Below are 17,222 nucleotides of genomic sequence, written 5' to 3'. Positions count from 1 at the left end.
TGCAACAATTCCAAAACATTCATCTCCATCCCTGACCATTCCCAAGCTCCAAACTCACATGTCAACTCTCCAACTGCCTAGGGGACATCTTTACCAGTGTGTCACGCTGGCACCCAAATCACTAGGTCCAAAACTGAAACTATCTTTTCCCCAAAACCTGTTTCTGTTGACTTCACTTGATTTCCTAATGATGCAACTCCCATTTATTTAGTTGCTCATATTTGAAATTTTAGGGTTACATCTAAATTGTCTTTCCCCCTCACTTATATCTAATCAGTTACAAATTTCTTCAGATTGTACCTCCTTTTACCAGTCCCCTTTCACTTCTACTTCCATCATCCTGTAGTACAGGTTGTCATACAAAAGCCTCTAAATAAGTCTTTCCACCTCCATGCTACCCTTCACAAAACTTTAAAATTTATTTTCTTAATGCATATTTCTGATCATGTCACTTAAGTACACAAATCTGCTCCATCATGTTTAAATTCCCTTACCTAACATTCAAGGTTTTCCATGATCTTTTCATCCTTTCTAACATAAGCTCATACTCAATCCATCAGTAAACAATTATTAAACACCTTCTATGTGCCAGACACTTTGCTGGGTGCCAGAGATACAAAAAGAGGCAAAAAACAGTTCCTGTCCTCAAGAAGCTAAAAATCTTATGGGGGGAGGGAGAACAATATGTAAACAAATATATACAATGCAAGATATACACAGGCTAAATAGGAATTAACAGAAAAAAGAAGGCATTAGAATTAATAGGGGTTGGGGAAGGCTTCCAGTAAAAGAAGGGATTTTAGTTGGCTTTAATGGAAGTTAGGTCAGGAGGTGAAGCCAAGAGAGAGCATTCCAGGCATGGGAAACAGTCAGGGAATATGCCCAGAGCTGAGAGATGCAGTGTCCTATTTGGGAAACAGCTAGAAGGCCTTCACTTGACCATGTGTTGGGGAGCAAGGTAGCAAGGTATAAGAAGACTGGTAAGGTAGGTAGCATTTTTTATTTGTTCCTGGCAGCGGGAAGTTACTGGGTTGAGGTAGGAAGAGGAGTTGATATGATCAGACCTGTGCTTTAGGAAAATCATTTTAGAGGCTGAATGGAGGACAGATTGGAACAGGAAGAAACTTGAGGCAAGCAAACTCACCAGAATATTATTACAATATAATCCAGATATGAGGTGATGAGGGCCTGCACTATAGTGGTGGCAGTCAGAAGAGAGAAGCGGTAGCATTGGTGAGATGCCACAAAGGTGAAAGTGACAGGGCCTTGGCAAGATTGGAGGGGGGAAGGAGGGAGGGATAATGAGAAGTCCAGGATGACTCAGGTTGGGAGCCAGAGAGAGTGACAGGATGGTGTTATCCTCTACAGCAATAAGGAAGGTAGCAGGAAGGAAGGATATAGGGAAGAAAGATACTAAGTTCAGTTTTAGACATAGTGAGTTTAAAATACCTACTGAACACACAGTAAAGGATGTCTGAAAGGCAGTTGGAGATGACAGGCAAGGGCAGAATAGGTAGATCTGAGACTCATCAGCATAGAGATGTTAACTAAATCCATGGAAACTGATGAAATCACCAAGTGAAGTAATACAGAAGGAGAAAAGCACCCAGGACAGAACACCCTGAGGGATATCTATGGGTTAAAGGAGAGATCTCAAAGATCCAGTAAAGGAGTCAAAGAAGAGAAGTAGTTAGGTCAGTTAGGTAAGATGAGAACCAGGAGAGAGTAGTGTCCCAAAAACCTAGAGAGAAGAGAATATGGAGGAAGAGGAGAGTGTGATCAACAGCATAAAAGGCTTCAGAAAAGACAGGGAGTATAGAGGAAAAAAACATTGAATCTGGCAACTAAGAGATTATAAGTAAATATGGAAAGAGCCCTTTCTGTGGAATGTTACTAATCCCTTTCACATAATCTAAATTCCAGCCTACCTGGAACTCTCCTCAATCCTATGTCTTTACTTACTTTAAGCCTACAATAATCTCTCTCTCCGCCTTACCTTCTGCAACTGCTCAATTCCTACATTTTCTTTAAAGGCCAATTCAAATGCCCCTAAAAGCCTTCCCTGATTCTCTTCAAATGGCAATTACTCTCCCCTACCTTGAACCTCTTATAACTCTTTATACTTCTTTAAGGTTTGCAAAGCTTTTACATGGTTTTTTTTACTTGATCTTCGTAACAATCCCAGCAAGTGTTATTATTAACCCCATTTCACATATGATGAAACTGAGTAACAGAGGTTAAGTGACTTGCCCAGGGCCACATAGCTAACAAGTGCCTGATGTTGAATTCAAACTCAGATCTCAGTGACTCCAAGTCCAGTCACCCTACAAACTGCCATTTTTTCAGTAAATGGCTTAAAGACTTTTCAAAGGGATAGGAAGCACCAGAGAAGACAAAATCCAAATGCTTTATCTTTATGAGCTAGAATGCTGGACCCAAATCAACAAAATAAAATTCACCACAAAAAATTTCAAATGCTAAATTTATATTCAAAAGTGGGTTCATCCATATACAAGATAAAAGATACACCTCACTTGGCAGCAAATATGAAAAAAGAAATCTAGAAGCTTCAATCTGCAACAAGTTTAATGAAACAATAGAGCAATACTGTTTCCAAAAAGTTAGTAATTTAATTTAAGCAGCATTAAGAGAAATAGTGTCTTCTATGCACATCAGTTTCCTCACATCAGAATAACTGAAGAGCTTTGTCAAAGCAATTCAACTGCACAAACAGGAAGCACTTTCTATGTGTAAGGCATTGTGTCTAGCACCAGGGACACAAAGATTAAAAAATGACAGCTCCCTTCAGAAGGCCACGTACTACTGGGGCTGGAGCAGGTATATGACATCCTCAGTTTAATATAAGGCTGCATGTGATAGATCAAAAGAGAAATCCAGTCAAAGCGTTCTAGAAAAGACGAGGCAAGGGAAAATAGTAACTATGGCGAAATCAAGAAAAGCCTCCTGGTGGAGCTGGCACCAGAGTGGAGGCTTAAAGGAAAAATAAAATCCTATGAAGTAGAAATAAAAGAGGACAGCCATTCTTCAGATGTAGGGCATGGAATATGTGTATACATGCAGAGACTGGCGCACAGAACAGCTAGCAGGCAAGTTTGATTGTAGGGGAGGGGAATAAAGTGAAATCAAGTTTATAAAAGGAGTAGTCAGTCAGTGAAGGCTTTCACATGGCAAGCTAAAAACATTTATCTGTTACCCCAAGGGCAACAGGTGGCCACTAAAGTGTTGTTTTTGGTTTTGTTTTTATTTTTAAGAGGAAACAAGATCAGGCCTGCATCTCAAGAAAACAGATTATTTTAGCAGATGTATGGAAGACTGTTTGGAAAGGTATAAAACTGGGAAGTTATTCCAATAACCAGGGTGAGGGACGATAAGGACCTAAATCAGGATGGTGGCCCATGTAAGCAAAGATGCAAATGATGTTATTGCAGCAAAAGCAACAGGATTCAGCAATATTTTAATATGATGGCAAAGGGATTAAGGAAAGAAAATAATCAAGGTTTACTCCTAGGTTACAAGCCTAGGGGGGTCCAGAAGGTCCTAGTGATTCCCTCAAGAGAAATAGGTAACTTTACAGGAAGGGTGTATTTAGAAGATGATGAGTTCCAGTTTGGACATGCTGAGAATCATGCAAAATGTATGTTGTTATTATCATTAGTGTCCAGATCACATGAAGTAATAGGTCTATTTTTATTGTAGGCTAGTCAGACCACATTCGTAACACTGTTTTCTAGTCTGCATATCTCATTTTAAAAGAAGGCCACTTCAACTATGTGGCTTCCAGAAGAGGAAAGGATAGTATGGCATCTATAAACCATAAAAACTGTTGAAATAACTGAAAGTGTTTAGCCCAGAGAAAAGAATACTAAAAGGAGAACATATTTGGGGTTTAAGCGTTTAATAGTATCAAGGCACAATTTTGCATTTCATCTAGGCAGAGGAGGAGGGCTAACACTGCCTGAGGTATGTTTATGGGTCCCTGAAGAGCCAGTCTGACCTAAGAAAAAGGTGGAAAAGAGCCACAAGAAAGAGGTCTCTGAGTCAGTGGGCATCTGTGTGCTGGACTAGAGAAGGTAGTGTGTTTATTGAGGAAGGAGAGGAGTTGGGTCATCAGCTCTGCTTCTGGCCTTGACAACCATCATAGAGGGGAACAACCCTTGCAAAGAAGAGTCCAGAGCCAATCAACTGACACTGACCGATCAGCCGAAGCAGTAAGGCAACCTGAGGAAGAGATAGGAGCCACTGTGTAACAGAAAGGTCGAACCACTTCAACCATCAACTCCCCACAGATGTCCTGGTAGAGATCTCACCCTGGCAGCTCCTTGCCCCTCCCCCACAGCCCCGCTTTCAATTCAGCCCCTGTGCACCCCATCCCCACCACTGACAAACTGCCAGTGAAAAGAGAAGCTCAAGAACCCAGGGAATAGTAGCACCACCAGACCACAGGCCCTCCTTCTAGCCTCCTTCCAATCAGAGCTACTGAAGACCTAGAAATCAAAGGTCTGTCCCCCAAAGTCACTGACACTGTCAAATGGCTCAACCTCAGAAAGACCAAAGTCTTATTAATGAAAATGACATTACAGAAAGTACCTCTGCTTTGCAACTGCACCCAAAGGACCTGGTGGGCTTTTCCATCTGACTTGCTGCTGAAGCCTCTTATTTTTCTCTCCCCAATAATAAAGTGAGGACCCAGAGCACAGTGACAGATCTGCTTTTCTATATGTATACCAAGCACTTAACACAATACTTTGTACATAATAAGCAATTTACATCCTGTACATTTTCCTTAGGCTGGCTGAAATCCTTTGCCAGACCACAAGTGGCACGTTGTACAGGCCTGACAATATATACTTTTTCTTTCATTCCTTCATCTGGCCCAAGATCAATTAAACATTTATTAAGCATTTCACTTTGTGTTCAGAGAAGCAGCACAACATAGTGGATAGAAAGCTGGTCTCCCCTAAGGTCAATAAGACCTGCGTTAAAATCCCTCCCCTGACATATCTTGTCTTTGGGTCAGAACCTCTTTTAGTTCTCTAGGCAACTCTAAAACTAAGCAGAAAAGGTGCTAGACTGAAACATCAGACAAAGCTTCCATTATCTAGGAAATCCCTATACCATTATGCTCCAGTCCTGAAACCTAGGAGCCGGGTATTAAGACAGGCACTCAAAACACAAAGACAAAAAAATGTAGAGACCTACCCTCAAGCAGTTTACATATGGATGAGGATAAGGAAAGGCCTACTACAGAAGGAAACCAGAGAGTCTATGAGGCAGAGTGGATGAGGGAGTATACTGCAGGCAGAATGAGCAAGCAGCCTGTGCAAAGACACAAAGACTAGAGATGTGATAGATTAATGTGAGGAACAGCATGAACTTAGTCTGGCAAAACCAAAAAAAAAAAAAAAACAGAGAGAGAGAGAGAGAGAGAGAGGAAAAGATGCCATCTAGGAAGCACACAAGAGGAAAAGGGCATAAGAAGGCATGGACAAGAATGATCTATGGGCAGGTACTGATGCACTGTTCCCTGCATCACCAGAGAGAACATCCAGCTGGATCCACCCACATGTATCAAAATCCAGTTGAGAACAGTGAAAAACACTGTACCCATCAGCAACCAGGATTCTCAAAAAGCTTTAAGTAAGAGACAGTATGCAATAGCTGTCATGGCACATTAAAAATAGCACTGTACTGGAAGTCAGAGGGTCCATGTTCAAATTCCAGCTCTGCTATTTACTGCCTGAGAGGCCACAGGCACATCATGGTCTCCCTGAGAGTCCAGCTCCTCATTTCCAAAATCAAAGAACAGTTCTATATCACCTCTAAGACACCTTTTGGCTCTAACTCTATGACCCCAAGAGGCTCTCACGGTGTAGAACAAAGAATTCTAGACTTGGAGTGAGTCCAGTCCCACCACCGACTGTGTGGCCTTAAGCAAGTCCTGGGAATCTTTCTGAACCTCAATTCATTTGTAAAATGCTTCTAGTTCCTCAACTTCCCATTTTACAGGAATCTTACACAAGCTAAGATAAGTATTAGGCTAGCTAAGGCAATTGTGAGGAAACAACTAGATACTTAGATTTTTTAAAAAATATTACTCTCCAAATGTGTAAAATATTCAAGAGGAAAAGTACATGGCACTTTTAAAGAAAATTGTGTCAGCATAACAACAAGCTTTGAAATTACTAGGAGTAGAAAATCTCAGTTAAAGTGTAAACTTTAGCATTTCATGCAAATTGCCTCACACAACTATGACTACCAGCCCAGTTGGTAAGGTGACCTATTCTTGTTCTGGGGGCCTGAGGAAGAAAGAGTTTCTGGTTTCTTCAAACCTATTACCAACCATTCTGCCCTGGCCCTTGAAGGATGGGGAAATAGGAAAGGGCACAGTGGGAATCCAGAACTCCAATCACAGGCTGGAGGACTGTGGTTAGATGAGCAGTGTTATTCCTTCAGGCACTACCAGATAAAGAAGAAGTCTGAAGCAGGAGATAGATTAACACTGAGAACCAATAAACTGAAAGGCAAGGGCTTTGCAGCCAACCTGAAGCCCCTACATGGCTAAAATGGCAGGAATCATGTCTTTAGACACCAATGCTTCTCCGTAAGTTCTTTAAAAAAAAAACAAAAGATAGATTCAAGAAGGAGAAATTACCAACCTGTAATCAGTAGGGTATGTGCTTTGCATGTTACTACTGGTGGGAACAATTCTGCAATGATCCATCACCAGACAGAGCGATAAACTCCCTCCACTCTAAAACCCCATCCTCAACTATGTTTCCCAAGAATGCCAGCTTAATCTTTCTTATGTATAGATCTCATGTCATTCATCTGCTGAAAACCCAATAGCTCCTCATTATCTACTTAATAAAACTCCAGTCTCTTTAGTCTGGCAGTCAATACCCTTCACAATTTGGTACCAACCTTCCTTTCTACCTTTCTATTCAACTTTTCCATTCCAAAATACAGACAGACAGACAGACAGACACAGACACACACACACACACACACACACACACCCATTAAAGACCTATTCTGATGTGTCATCGTAATCTGCTGTGTCAGAATGCAAGCTCTGACAGGTCTTACGTCAACCTGGAAAAGCTTCAACTACTAACAACCAGTCTCTGGACCAGCTTGGCTAAGGTGCCAAGAAACTCATCACCAAAAGACTGGCCACCATATGTTTTTAGCTACATTAAACTCTCTACTAGTAAGCACAGTGTTTATTATTCAAATCACTGAAGGAACTACCTTCACCAAAAATCACATATACTTTGTTCTGCATTATTTAAGTGGATAAGATATTTCTCTCTACTAGACAGCAAACTCCACAGGAGCAAAGCATATGATCTCTGAATGTCCCCAATTTCTAACTAATGATAATAATAGTAGTAGTTCATGTTTACACAGAACTTAAAAGTAGCACATGCCTTAAAACTACAGAAGATAGGCTAGTGCAAGTATTATTATTCTCATTTTACAAATGAGGTCCCTGAAGCTAAATGGTTAAGAGACTGGCCAAAGCGCTCAAGTCACACCACTTATGAGAGACAAGTCAGTTACAGACTCTAACCCAGGCCTCCTAATAGCCAGTCCAGTCAATTCCTCTTTCAGTGATCTTTCTACTACACAACACTGAGGTCTTAAATACTTAAATGCTGGCTAAGTCAAGCCAAAGTAGATTCAAATATAAAAATCATACATCATAAAATTGCAAATCTGCCTTTAATTTTGAAAGTGCATATTAATTTCCTGATGTTGTACCTTAAATAAAAGCTGAATTCAGCAAACTAAAAAGACATCCTTGTTGGCAGCACACTAAATCTATATATCACAAGCTTTGACTTCCTCAATCATAAAATGAAGGGGTTGGCCTAGGTGATCTCAAAAGTCCTTTTCACCTCTCAAACTCTAAGATGCTAAAGACCCAGTACCACTGCAAAACTACTTAGACAACTTTATCAAAAAGAAAGAATGAACACATTTTGCATACAGTAGGGCCACTGAACTGCATCAGAATGCACCCAAGTGGGACAGCTTGCTGTCCCGAGCACCTTAAATAAGACCAGCTTCATTTGAGTGGGTCAATTCTTTTACCACCACAGAAATTGGAATTAATCAAAATCACTTTGTTCTACCTCCAAGATCCTACTATCCCAGGAGCTTTTTTATACCTTGTGTGAATCCACTGATAGTCCAGGAAACACTAAAGATCCTTCTTAGAATGTTTTTAAGTGCACAGGAATACAAAGGAAATCAATCATATTGAAGTTCAGTTATCAAATATTATAAGCAAGTTCACAGACCCCAGGTTAAGTCCCCCAACATCAAATCTTTCATCTTCCTCACTAAAGCAAACCAGGGAACATTAAGGTGAGGTCTTTGAATCACTGAAAACTTTCCAATGGGAATGACTGCATTTAGATTTCTTAGATGATTGGAAAGCCCCCACCTCCCTAATCAATTCTCTACTCTATTCACCAAAGACTTTTCCAAATCTTTTTAGACCTCTTCAAATCTCCTATACCTCCTACTTGTTCAATTTGGAATCTTGCCTCATATTTCATTCTAAAAATTGAGGCTGAGAGCTTTCTCTTTCTCCCCTTCTCTTCAACTCATATCACTCAGACAGCTTCCCCTCTTAGCTCCTCCTTCACCCCTGAGTGTAAAGGTAGGTGGCATAGCAGAGACAGCCTGGGCCTCCAATCAGCATGATCCGAGTTCAAATTCAGTTTCAGACACATACTGCTATGTGACCCTAGGCAAGTCACTTTCTCAGTTTCCTCATGGGGATCATAATATTACCTACTTCACAGTCTGCTGTGTCTCAATTGAAATATCTAAAAAGTGCTTAGTGCAGTGCCTGGTATACAATAGGTGCTTAATAAATGCTTGTTCCAATGAAATATTTTTAAGGCTGTATTTGAGTCAAGAGAAGGATCAAAGAAGAAATAAGACTGATGCTTGGGGTAAATGGAGGATGGTGATAAGCTTCAACTTATGGGGGAAGAAAAAGATTCAACTTTTGTTTTACTCCTGTTTTCTCTCCCAAGGAGAAGGTTTTTAGATAGGAATGGATAGAACAATAATTATTAGAAAGGAGTAGAAACCCAAGTTAAATGAAGGGATTACCAGATAGCATCAAACTACCCTAAATGAGTTCCAATCACTGGAAAGATTGTTGTTGTGTTTGTTCTTCATTCTCCAAGAGGACCATGACATCCAGATGATAACATAACTTGCAGTTGACTTTGATTTGAGTAAGAGAGGGCTATGCAAGGTCACCAACCTCACTTTCTCCTTCAGAGCCATTCATCAGGACAACTGGAGATGACCCAGGATGCAGTGTGTGACCTTGGCCCTTTTAAGCTAAGGTCTTATCACATTCTCACTTTGAGTGAGATAGACCCATTCAATGAATACACCAATTCAATAGTTACTCAAGGAATGGTCCCTTTAAAAAAAAATCAAACCGGGAGGGGAAGACCCTCAGAGTTCCTGGATAAAAGAGAAACTGGGAAGCAGAACTATGTTCTAAAGTACTGAAATAGTACTGGGATTGTTGAGCCGCTGATGGTGATTTTTAAAAATATTTTAGAGACTATAAGAGATGCTTTAAGGACTAAAGATGAAATGTCTCAATTTTAAGGAAAGAAGGAAGGAAGGAGAGAAGGGTCTACAAACTATAGACTTTGAGCTTGACTTATTCCTGGAAAACTCCTAAAACACATGATTAAATTAAGTGAGTGGTTTTTAAGCACTTAGAAAGGGAAGCAATAATCACGAAAAGTCAACATGAAATCACCAAGAAGCCATTACTAACTTCATTTCCTTTTTTGACAGGGTAACTGTTGATGATTCTTCATTTTCAAAGACCAATGAAATCACAATACTGAGGTACTTCAAGATGGATAAAATAATGGATGGTAAGTGACATACTGACTTGCATGTGAGTTGGATTTAAGTGAGGTAGAGTTTCACAAAGTTGACAGCCTCACTCTCTTTTCCAGAATCATCAAAGTCCAGTGACAAAACAAAAGTCAAGAAGAGTGGCGTGGCTGATACACATGCTACAGCTACTTGGAACCACAGGTGGGAGTTGGGTGGCAGGCAGACACCAAAGGTGAGCGAGCAGCCTTAAAAAGGACATGGTAACTTGGCATAGATCAGAAGAATCAGAGAGATAGATAGACAGATAAAGAGACAGATATAGATAGACGGATGGATGCATAGATGCTTGTTCCCTCCCCTATTTCTCCTTGCCAAGGCAAAATCCTCTATATTCACAGATGATCCCATTCCATCCTATCTCTTCTAGCAAACTGTCCCTCACTCTAATCCCCACTGTCACTAACCTTCAATCTTTCCCTGTCTACTAGTTGCTTGCCTGCTGTCTACAAACACCCCCATGTCTGCCCCACCCTCAAAGAACCCTCATTTTATTTACCCATTGCCACTAGCTTTCATCCTTTCTCTCCTTCCTTGTGGCTAACTCCTTGAGACAGCTATCTACAATAAGTGCATATACTTCCATTCCTCTCACTATCTTCTTAAGTCTTTACAGTCTGGCTTTTGACCTCATCATTCAACTGAAACTGCTCCTTTGAAAGTTGCCAAGGATGCTCTAGCTATGTCGTAATCTAGAGCTATGGTTTGAATCAAGTGCCATGACATGTTTTACCATGTCAAGTTTTATGGACAAACTACCTTAAAAAATAAAGGGTTTGCTTGTTTGAATAACTTATAAACATAAAAGACCAAATAACACATTTATATTCATCACTGGGTTGTCACTGGGAAAAAGGAGGTAGGAAAAAAAATGTTTTAAATTTTTCTTTAACATAATAAGAAGAAAAAAAGAGTCCAAAGAGGGCATACTAGCGCAAGTTATGAAAGTCTGATAGGAGGTCTAGAACAATTTGGTCAGGTTTTGGCGAAAGAAATTTGAAAACACAATTTAGAAAAAAATCTTATAGTTTTTTAAAAACACTGAGGCAATTGAACTGGAAATAAAATAGATACCTATTGATTGAGGAATGACTAATAAATTGTGGTTAAACAAATTTCATGTAATAAAAAAACATGAATATGGAAAATACAAAAAAGTATGGGAAGCCTTATATGAACTGATGCACACAAAACCAGAAAAATAATACGTAAAATGACTGGGAGAATGGAAAATAAATAACAATAAAAAACAAAACTGAAAGCTGTCTGATTATATAATAGCCCAAAAGAAAAAATGCACCTACTGTCAGATTCCAAAAGTACTTTTCCCCATTCCTTTTTTTGGCAGCAGCAGAAAGTTATAATGTAAAAAAAAAAAAAAAAAAGTTATTTTAAAAATTGTTAAGCTCGCGGGTAGGTGGGGGGGGGGATAAAATCTCAATTGTATGGCAGTGATTGTTAAACATTAAAAAATAAAAAAATATATAAAAAAAAATTGTTAAGCTTCACAGCAGATTGAAGAATCAACAGTGTTTGCTGTGCTCATCAACATTTTCATTAAGAAGAATGGGAGACATTTGAATTTGCATGTATGGATCAGAGAAATCACTATGGGTAGTAAAGTATTCTTCATGTCCCCAATGTAACAGTTATAGAAAGAGCTTTCTTTAAGTTAACATCTTTGTCATCAGTTGCTATAATAGAAAGGGAACATAATAAATGGAATTACCAGCTCTAGAATCCTACAATTTTGTATCTTTTCAGACTCAAAAAAGATTACTCATAATTTATTCATGACAGCAAAGTTCAATAAAGTTTGAGGATTATACTTATTTTTGTTCAATTATTATACAGGTATTCTGTATCTATTTTAAGTTAACTAAAAGGAGACAGAGAAACCCAAGAGTCTGAAAACAAAAACAACAGTGACAGTGTAATCCTAAAAAGTAGTAGAGGTGTCAAATGGCCTAGCTAAATGTGAGTAAAATGTGGGTTCATGACATTACTGTGGCAAAAAGTGAAGCCACTGTCATATGAATAATTTTATTCTGTCATGGACCAGAGGAAAAAAATCCTTTAAGAATTTAAAATTCAGGGCCCCAGTAGGAAAAGGCAAAGTTAATTTAGTTTTTTGAGACCAAAAATACATTGATATATCATTTAAATCTTAAGGAAATGAAGCTTTTTAACAAAGTTGGCCTACGGGGAACTTGGCTATTAGAAAGGGAGGAAGGTAAATTTGGATTCAGCCTCCTGATTGCTCAATAGAGGCAGCTGAGAAGTTCAGCTTGGCTGCTTTCTCAGGTACACAGCTCATAAATAAGCCAGTCTACCTTCTGGTATCACATAATCCAGTCACCATGAAGTGAAAGATGCTGCTCAGGCTCAATTTCCTTCCACCACACCCCACTCACTACAAACTAAAAGTCAAGAATACTCAACTTCAGGGTACTGAAGGACTAAAAAATCACAATCTACCTTACCTAAGAAAGAGGGCGGGGATCTCTCTTCCCTCCTCATCCACCTCCACTCCAGGATAAAGAAATACATATCCTAGAACTCTTCCTTATGTGACCCATGTTATTTTTACCCTTGGTAAGGAGTTGTGTCATTATAAACAGTGTCCTTTCTGCAAAATATTAAACTCATACCTTTAAAAGTAAAATGTTTTAAATTCAATAAAACAAAAAAATGTATTGTTTAATATTATGACCAAGTTAAGAAGAGAAGACAGTAGATAGAGAAGGATAACAAGAAGGAAGAAAGAAGACTTGCGGAGGCTTTACAATGAAAAGAACAGGAGACCTGGAGACAGCAAAGCTGGACTCTAGTCAGAATTCTGCCGTTAACTATCCACATGCCCTTGGGTCAATCGCAGAATCCTAAAATTAGAACCTGAAAAGGATCTCAGAAATCAACTAGTACAAACCTTTCTTTCAGAAATAAGGAAAATGAGGTAAAAGTACTTCTCCCATATCACATAAGGAGTAATCATTCCATCAAGAAGCATTCATTCAGGTATTCTGCTAAGCCCGGGGGACAGGCAGAATGACGAAAGTTCCTGACCTCAAAAAATTTAGGTGAGGCAAAAAGAGCATATAAGTATATACAATACATAATATATACAAAATTAACAGAAGTTTTAAACTCAGAAGCAGAATTTAAATAAAGGTCTTAACGACTCACTCTACTATCCTAGGCAAATTCCTTCTATCCAAGTCCTGCTTTGTCATCTGCAAAACATCTAAATGACATCTAAGATCTCTTTAGTCCAAACTGTACCACTCTACACCAAAAGATGAAGGATGAGACAGACTAATCACAGATGATCTTAAAAAGCTAAAAGGAATCTTCAAAGTCCAACTTCCTCATTTCACAAAAAAGGAAACAATGTTTAAATCACTACTCCAAGGTCACAAAAGTAGGAAGTGGCCATTTGTTCTGTGAAGTTTAGATTCAGTCAAAAGGATGCATTTGAGGACCTGGAAGGCCACATATGGCCTCAAGGCTGCATGTTCCCCACCCCAGTTATACCTTGATGCCTCCTCCAAAAAAAAAAAAACAAAACACCTGTGCCACCACACACAAGGCACATCTGCATAAAACTTTAGAGTTTATACAATTATCCTGTGAAAAGATACAAGTGTCATCATTTTACTTTAGAGAAAATTGAGATTTCAAAAGATGCTGTGACTTGGGTTCTACATCTGTCCTCTCTCTCCCCTCTCCCACACTGCCTCCCATCACACACAGAACATAGATCAGTGAAAAGAAAAAACACAAGAAGTGTTTAATAAAGCTTGCTGAACTGAACTGGAAATAAAGACCAAAAAGGACCTTAATAATAATAATAATAATTTAAAAATCTCCCAACTCATAGCCTTTAGAGTACTGCCACTACAGACTTTAAACTTGCATTGTACTTTTGCAACCACAGACACAATATCACTTCTTGATACTTGCTCCATTAAGGCAGACCCTTACTCGTTCCTGCCTTAAAGTATTTCACAATTGCTTTGTAAACCCACACGAGAAGCAGAAGTGACAAAGTAAAACTGGGAATGAGACATTCTAAGTTTGGCACCCTGAAAAATGCGTACATATAGACATTGGTCAGTCGTAGATTCAGAGTTGAAAGAGTTTTTATGGAGTTATCTAATCCAACTTCCTCCTCTTCAAGATGAAGAAAATGAGACCCAGAGGCCAAATGACTTTCATGGTCCATACAGGTAATAAGTGATGGGGTAGGTTTCCATTCTAAATCCATTTCTCTTTCCACCCTACCATGATGTCAAGGTTAAACTTGCTTTTTAAAAAGATTAATGACTACAGGATTTTAATATGTTATTTTCACACCAAAGTCATGGGATCAGGAGGACAGCAAGGACAATTATTTTGGGAGATTGGAATTTAACAAGTTAAAGATTAATACTATTTGTCTGCCTTGCTGTCTTACAAAAACAGAAAATATGGCTGGAAAATGTATATTAAAATCTACCACAAGAATTTTGTTCTGCCCTTTTAAAAATGCACCAATATTAACTCAACTTTTACCTAATTAAACGGTATCTAATAATGGCTTCAGCTCCTTTATACACCTACAGCAGTGCATGTTGAGATCATCAGTTTTTAACTACATAACTTAATTTCAGTATATCACAGCATACCATTTAAATACAATAACACTGCCACCAAAATACTCAAAAATTAAAGCCTTTACTTTAGAATGCCTCACTGGAGGGGGGACTCAAACTTAATACTTAAAACAGAGGGATAAATTGGGAGTGCAAAACTGAACACTTCTGACTTCACTATGCAAAAATCATAGGCTACTGGGCCATTCTCTAAATCTAATAAGAGAGTCTTCAAATCCAAATGTTTGAATTTATTCTGCAACCACTCAAATAAAACTGTCCCTGCAAAGTGACCTCCAGTTCACAAACCCCAAACAAATCCCGTTTTATAAGAGCACAGATTTAGAGCAGGACGCAACCTCAGAGGCAATCCAGCCCAACCCCCTCGTTGTACAGATGAGGAAACTGAGGCCCACCGAGGTAAACTCCTTACTCAAGGTCACACAAGTAGTGTCCAGGAGCTATTTGAGTCTGTCCCCCCATTCCAAAGCCTTTTGGTGGTATTTCAAGCAACGATCAAGAACACCGCGGGGAGGGAGGGGTCCCGATGGGATGCTTTACCTTTCCCTCCCCGGCCCCAGCCGGAATGCAGGAACAGCAGAATGGCCATCTCTACAGAAGGCGCTCCTCCTCCCCCTCAACTGCGCACACGGAGGTAGCCGATCTTCCAGAGATAAACCCAAAGCTAAACCCGAGTCCGGTTCACCGGCGGCGGCCCCCAAAGCTGGCCCCGCAGCCAGATGATCCCCCCGCCCCCGCCCCGCGGCTACCTGGTGAAGAAGTCCGCAAAACTGCCGCCGCCGCCGCCGCTCCTCCGGGCTTTGGCCGCAGCCCCTGCTGGGCCCGGCTCCGAGGCCAGCGGGGGCCCCTGGAGCCCCTCCTGGGCCAGGTAGTCCGGGGCGCTCTGTCGGCGGCTCACCTCGTAAGTGTTCCGAGAGTTCAAGTTCACGTCCGTGAAGCGAAAGCCCGGCTGGGCAGTGGGCGCCCCTGAAGTCCTCTCGTCTACCTCCCCGCCACGCTGGGCGGCCCCGGGCCGGGCCGGCGGCGGGGACTGCCGGCCTCCACGCGCGCCCTCCGGCTCCGAGCCGCCGCCGGGCTCCCCCGGCTCCGCCGCTCCCAGGCGGCAGCTCCGCAGCGGGTCCTCTAGCGGCGTCGCCCCGTCAGGCGGGCTCTCGACGCCGCCGCCAGCCCCGGGCAGGCGGCGGAGGCTGGAGGCGCGGCAGCAACGCGGCTCCCGGGGGAAGCGGAGGAAGCTCCCGCCGCCGCCTCCCTCCGGGGCCGACGACAGGCAGGGCCGGGCGGGCAGGTCGTGACAACCCGGGCCCGGCAGGAAGCCCGAGTCGCCGTTGGTCATCCTGGGACGCGGGGGCCCCGGGCCGCCGCCCTGAGGGGGCTTCCCGTCTGGTTCGTCCCCGCAGAGCCGGGATCCTGAGCCTGGCGGCGGCGGGGAACGGCCGGCCTGGCTGCCGGCGAGCGAGCTACAGCGGCACAACCCCGGCTCCAGCTGCCCGCCCGCCACCGCCAAGTATCGCTGAATCAACCGCTGAGGCGGCGGCGTCGCCCCCTCCTCCTCCTCCGATTCCTCCGATTCCTCCTCCGATTCTTCCTCCTCCTCCTCCTCCGCCTCCCCCTCCTCCTGCGGCTCCAGGCAGCAGCGGCCGCGGCCGCCCCCGGGGCCGCCCGTGGCCCCTATCATCCTACCGTCGCGGCCCCCAGGCTCGGGCCCCGGCGGAGGGAACAGTCTGGGCTTCCTTCCCGGACAGGCGCCAGCATCCTCCGGCCCCACCATCTGGCGGCCCAGCGGCTGGCGAAGGAGCGCGACACTGAGGACACAAGGCAACCGGCACGACGCTCCGCTCCGCCGACAAACCGCTCTCAGGGCCCGGGCCGCGGCGGCCGCCGCCGCAACGCTCCCCGCCCCCTCCCCCCGGCCGCCAGCACTTGCCCACGGGCACACGCTAGGCTACGCGCACGCGCACGCGCAGCGGCAGAGTGGTCAAGAAACCACCGCCATGGCCACCCCTCACCGCCTGCCCCCGCCTCCCAAATCCCAGATGATTTCCCCAAACCATAGAGACAGGAGCTAGAGAGCCTCTCTCCGTGACAATCTCAGGCAGCCATAAGCGCATCCGCCACCTGGAGTGTGGTGGCTACTGGGCCGAAGCGGATTACGAAATTCTGACAGATTCAGCGCCCCTAGCTGAACAGAGACTCCCATAAGGATGCAAGGAAAAGTTCTTGGGCGCCTACCTTTAAGCGAGGTCGAGGATTTCTAAAATGTAACAGCTTCTGCCCTCAGGGAGTTTGCCTTCCACTGATACTTAGTAAACATTTACTGATACTTAGTAAACAGTTACTGATACTTTGTAAACATCGCCCTAATAAAGGCGATGAGGGGTTACGTGCAAGTCACAGTCCTTGCCTTCCAGGGGTCTACCGTGATTAATTTGGCATTTCTGTATTTAAGATTCCTTAATAAGTACAAAGAGGGTCACTGAGAACAGGGGCTGCCTTTTGCCTTTTTTTTCCTGTATCCCTAGCGCTTAGCACACTGCCAGGTGCTCCATAAATGTGTATTGACTGACCACAGATTTAAATATACTTTAGTGGAAGGAAAAT

General features: G+C 42.4%; 1 protein-coding gene across 1 annotated transcript in view; it reads right to left on the bottom strand.

Annotated features, from left to right (window-relative positions):
• The window catches only part of TBC1D12 (TBC1 domain family member 12), a 136,081-nt gene extending 119,568 nt beyond the window's left edge, over positions 1-16,513 (bottom strand). The window contains exon 1 of the mRNA XM_072625695.1: positions 15,374-16,513. Within this exon, the coding sequence (XP_072481796.1) occupies positions 15,374-16,392 (1,019 nt within the window). The 5' untranslated portion in view covers positions 16,393-16,513. The remainder of the gene's footprint in view (positions 1-15,373) is intronic.
• Positions 16,514-17,222: the final 709 nt, after the last annotated feature.

Source organism: Notamacropus eugenii, chromosome 1 (genome assembly GCF_028372415.1).
Source record: "Notamacropus eugenii isolate mMacEug1 chromosome 1, mMacEug1.pri_v2, whole genome shotgun sequence".
Taxonomy (NCBI): domain Eukaryota; kingdom Metazoa; phylum Chordata; class Mammalia; order Diprotodontia; family Macropodidae; genus Notamacropus; species Notamacropus eugenii.
This window is presented reverse-complemented; position numbering and strand designations above follow the sequence as displayed.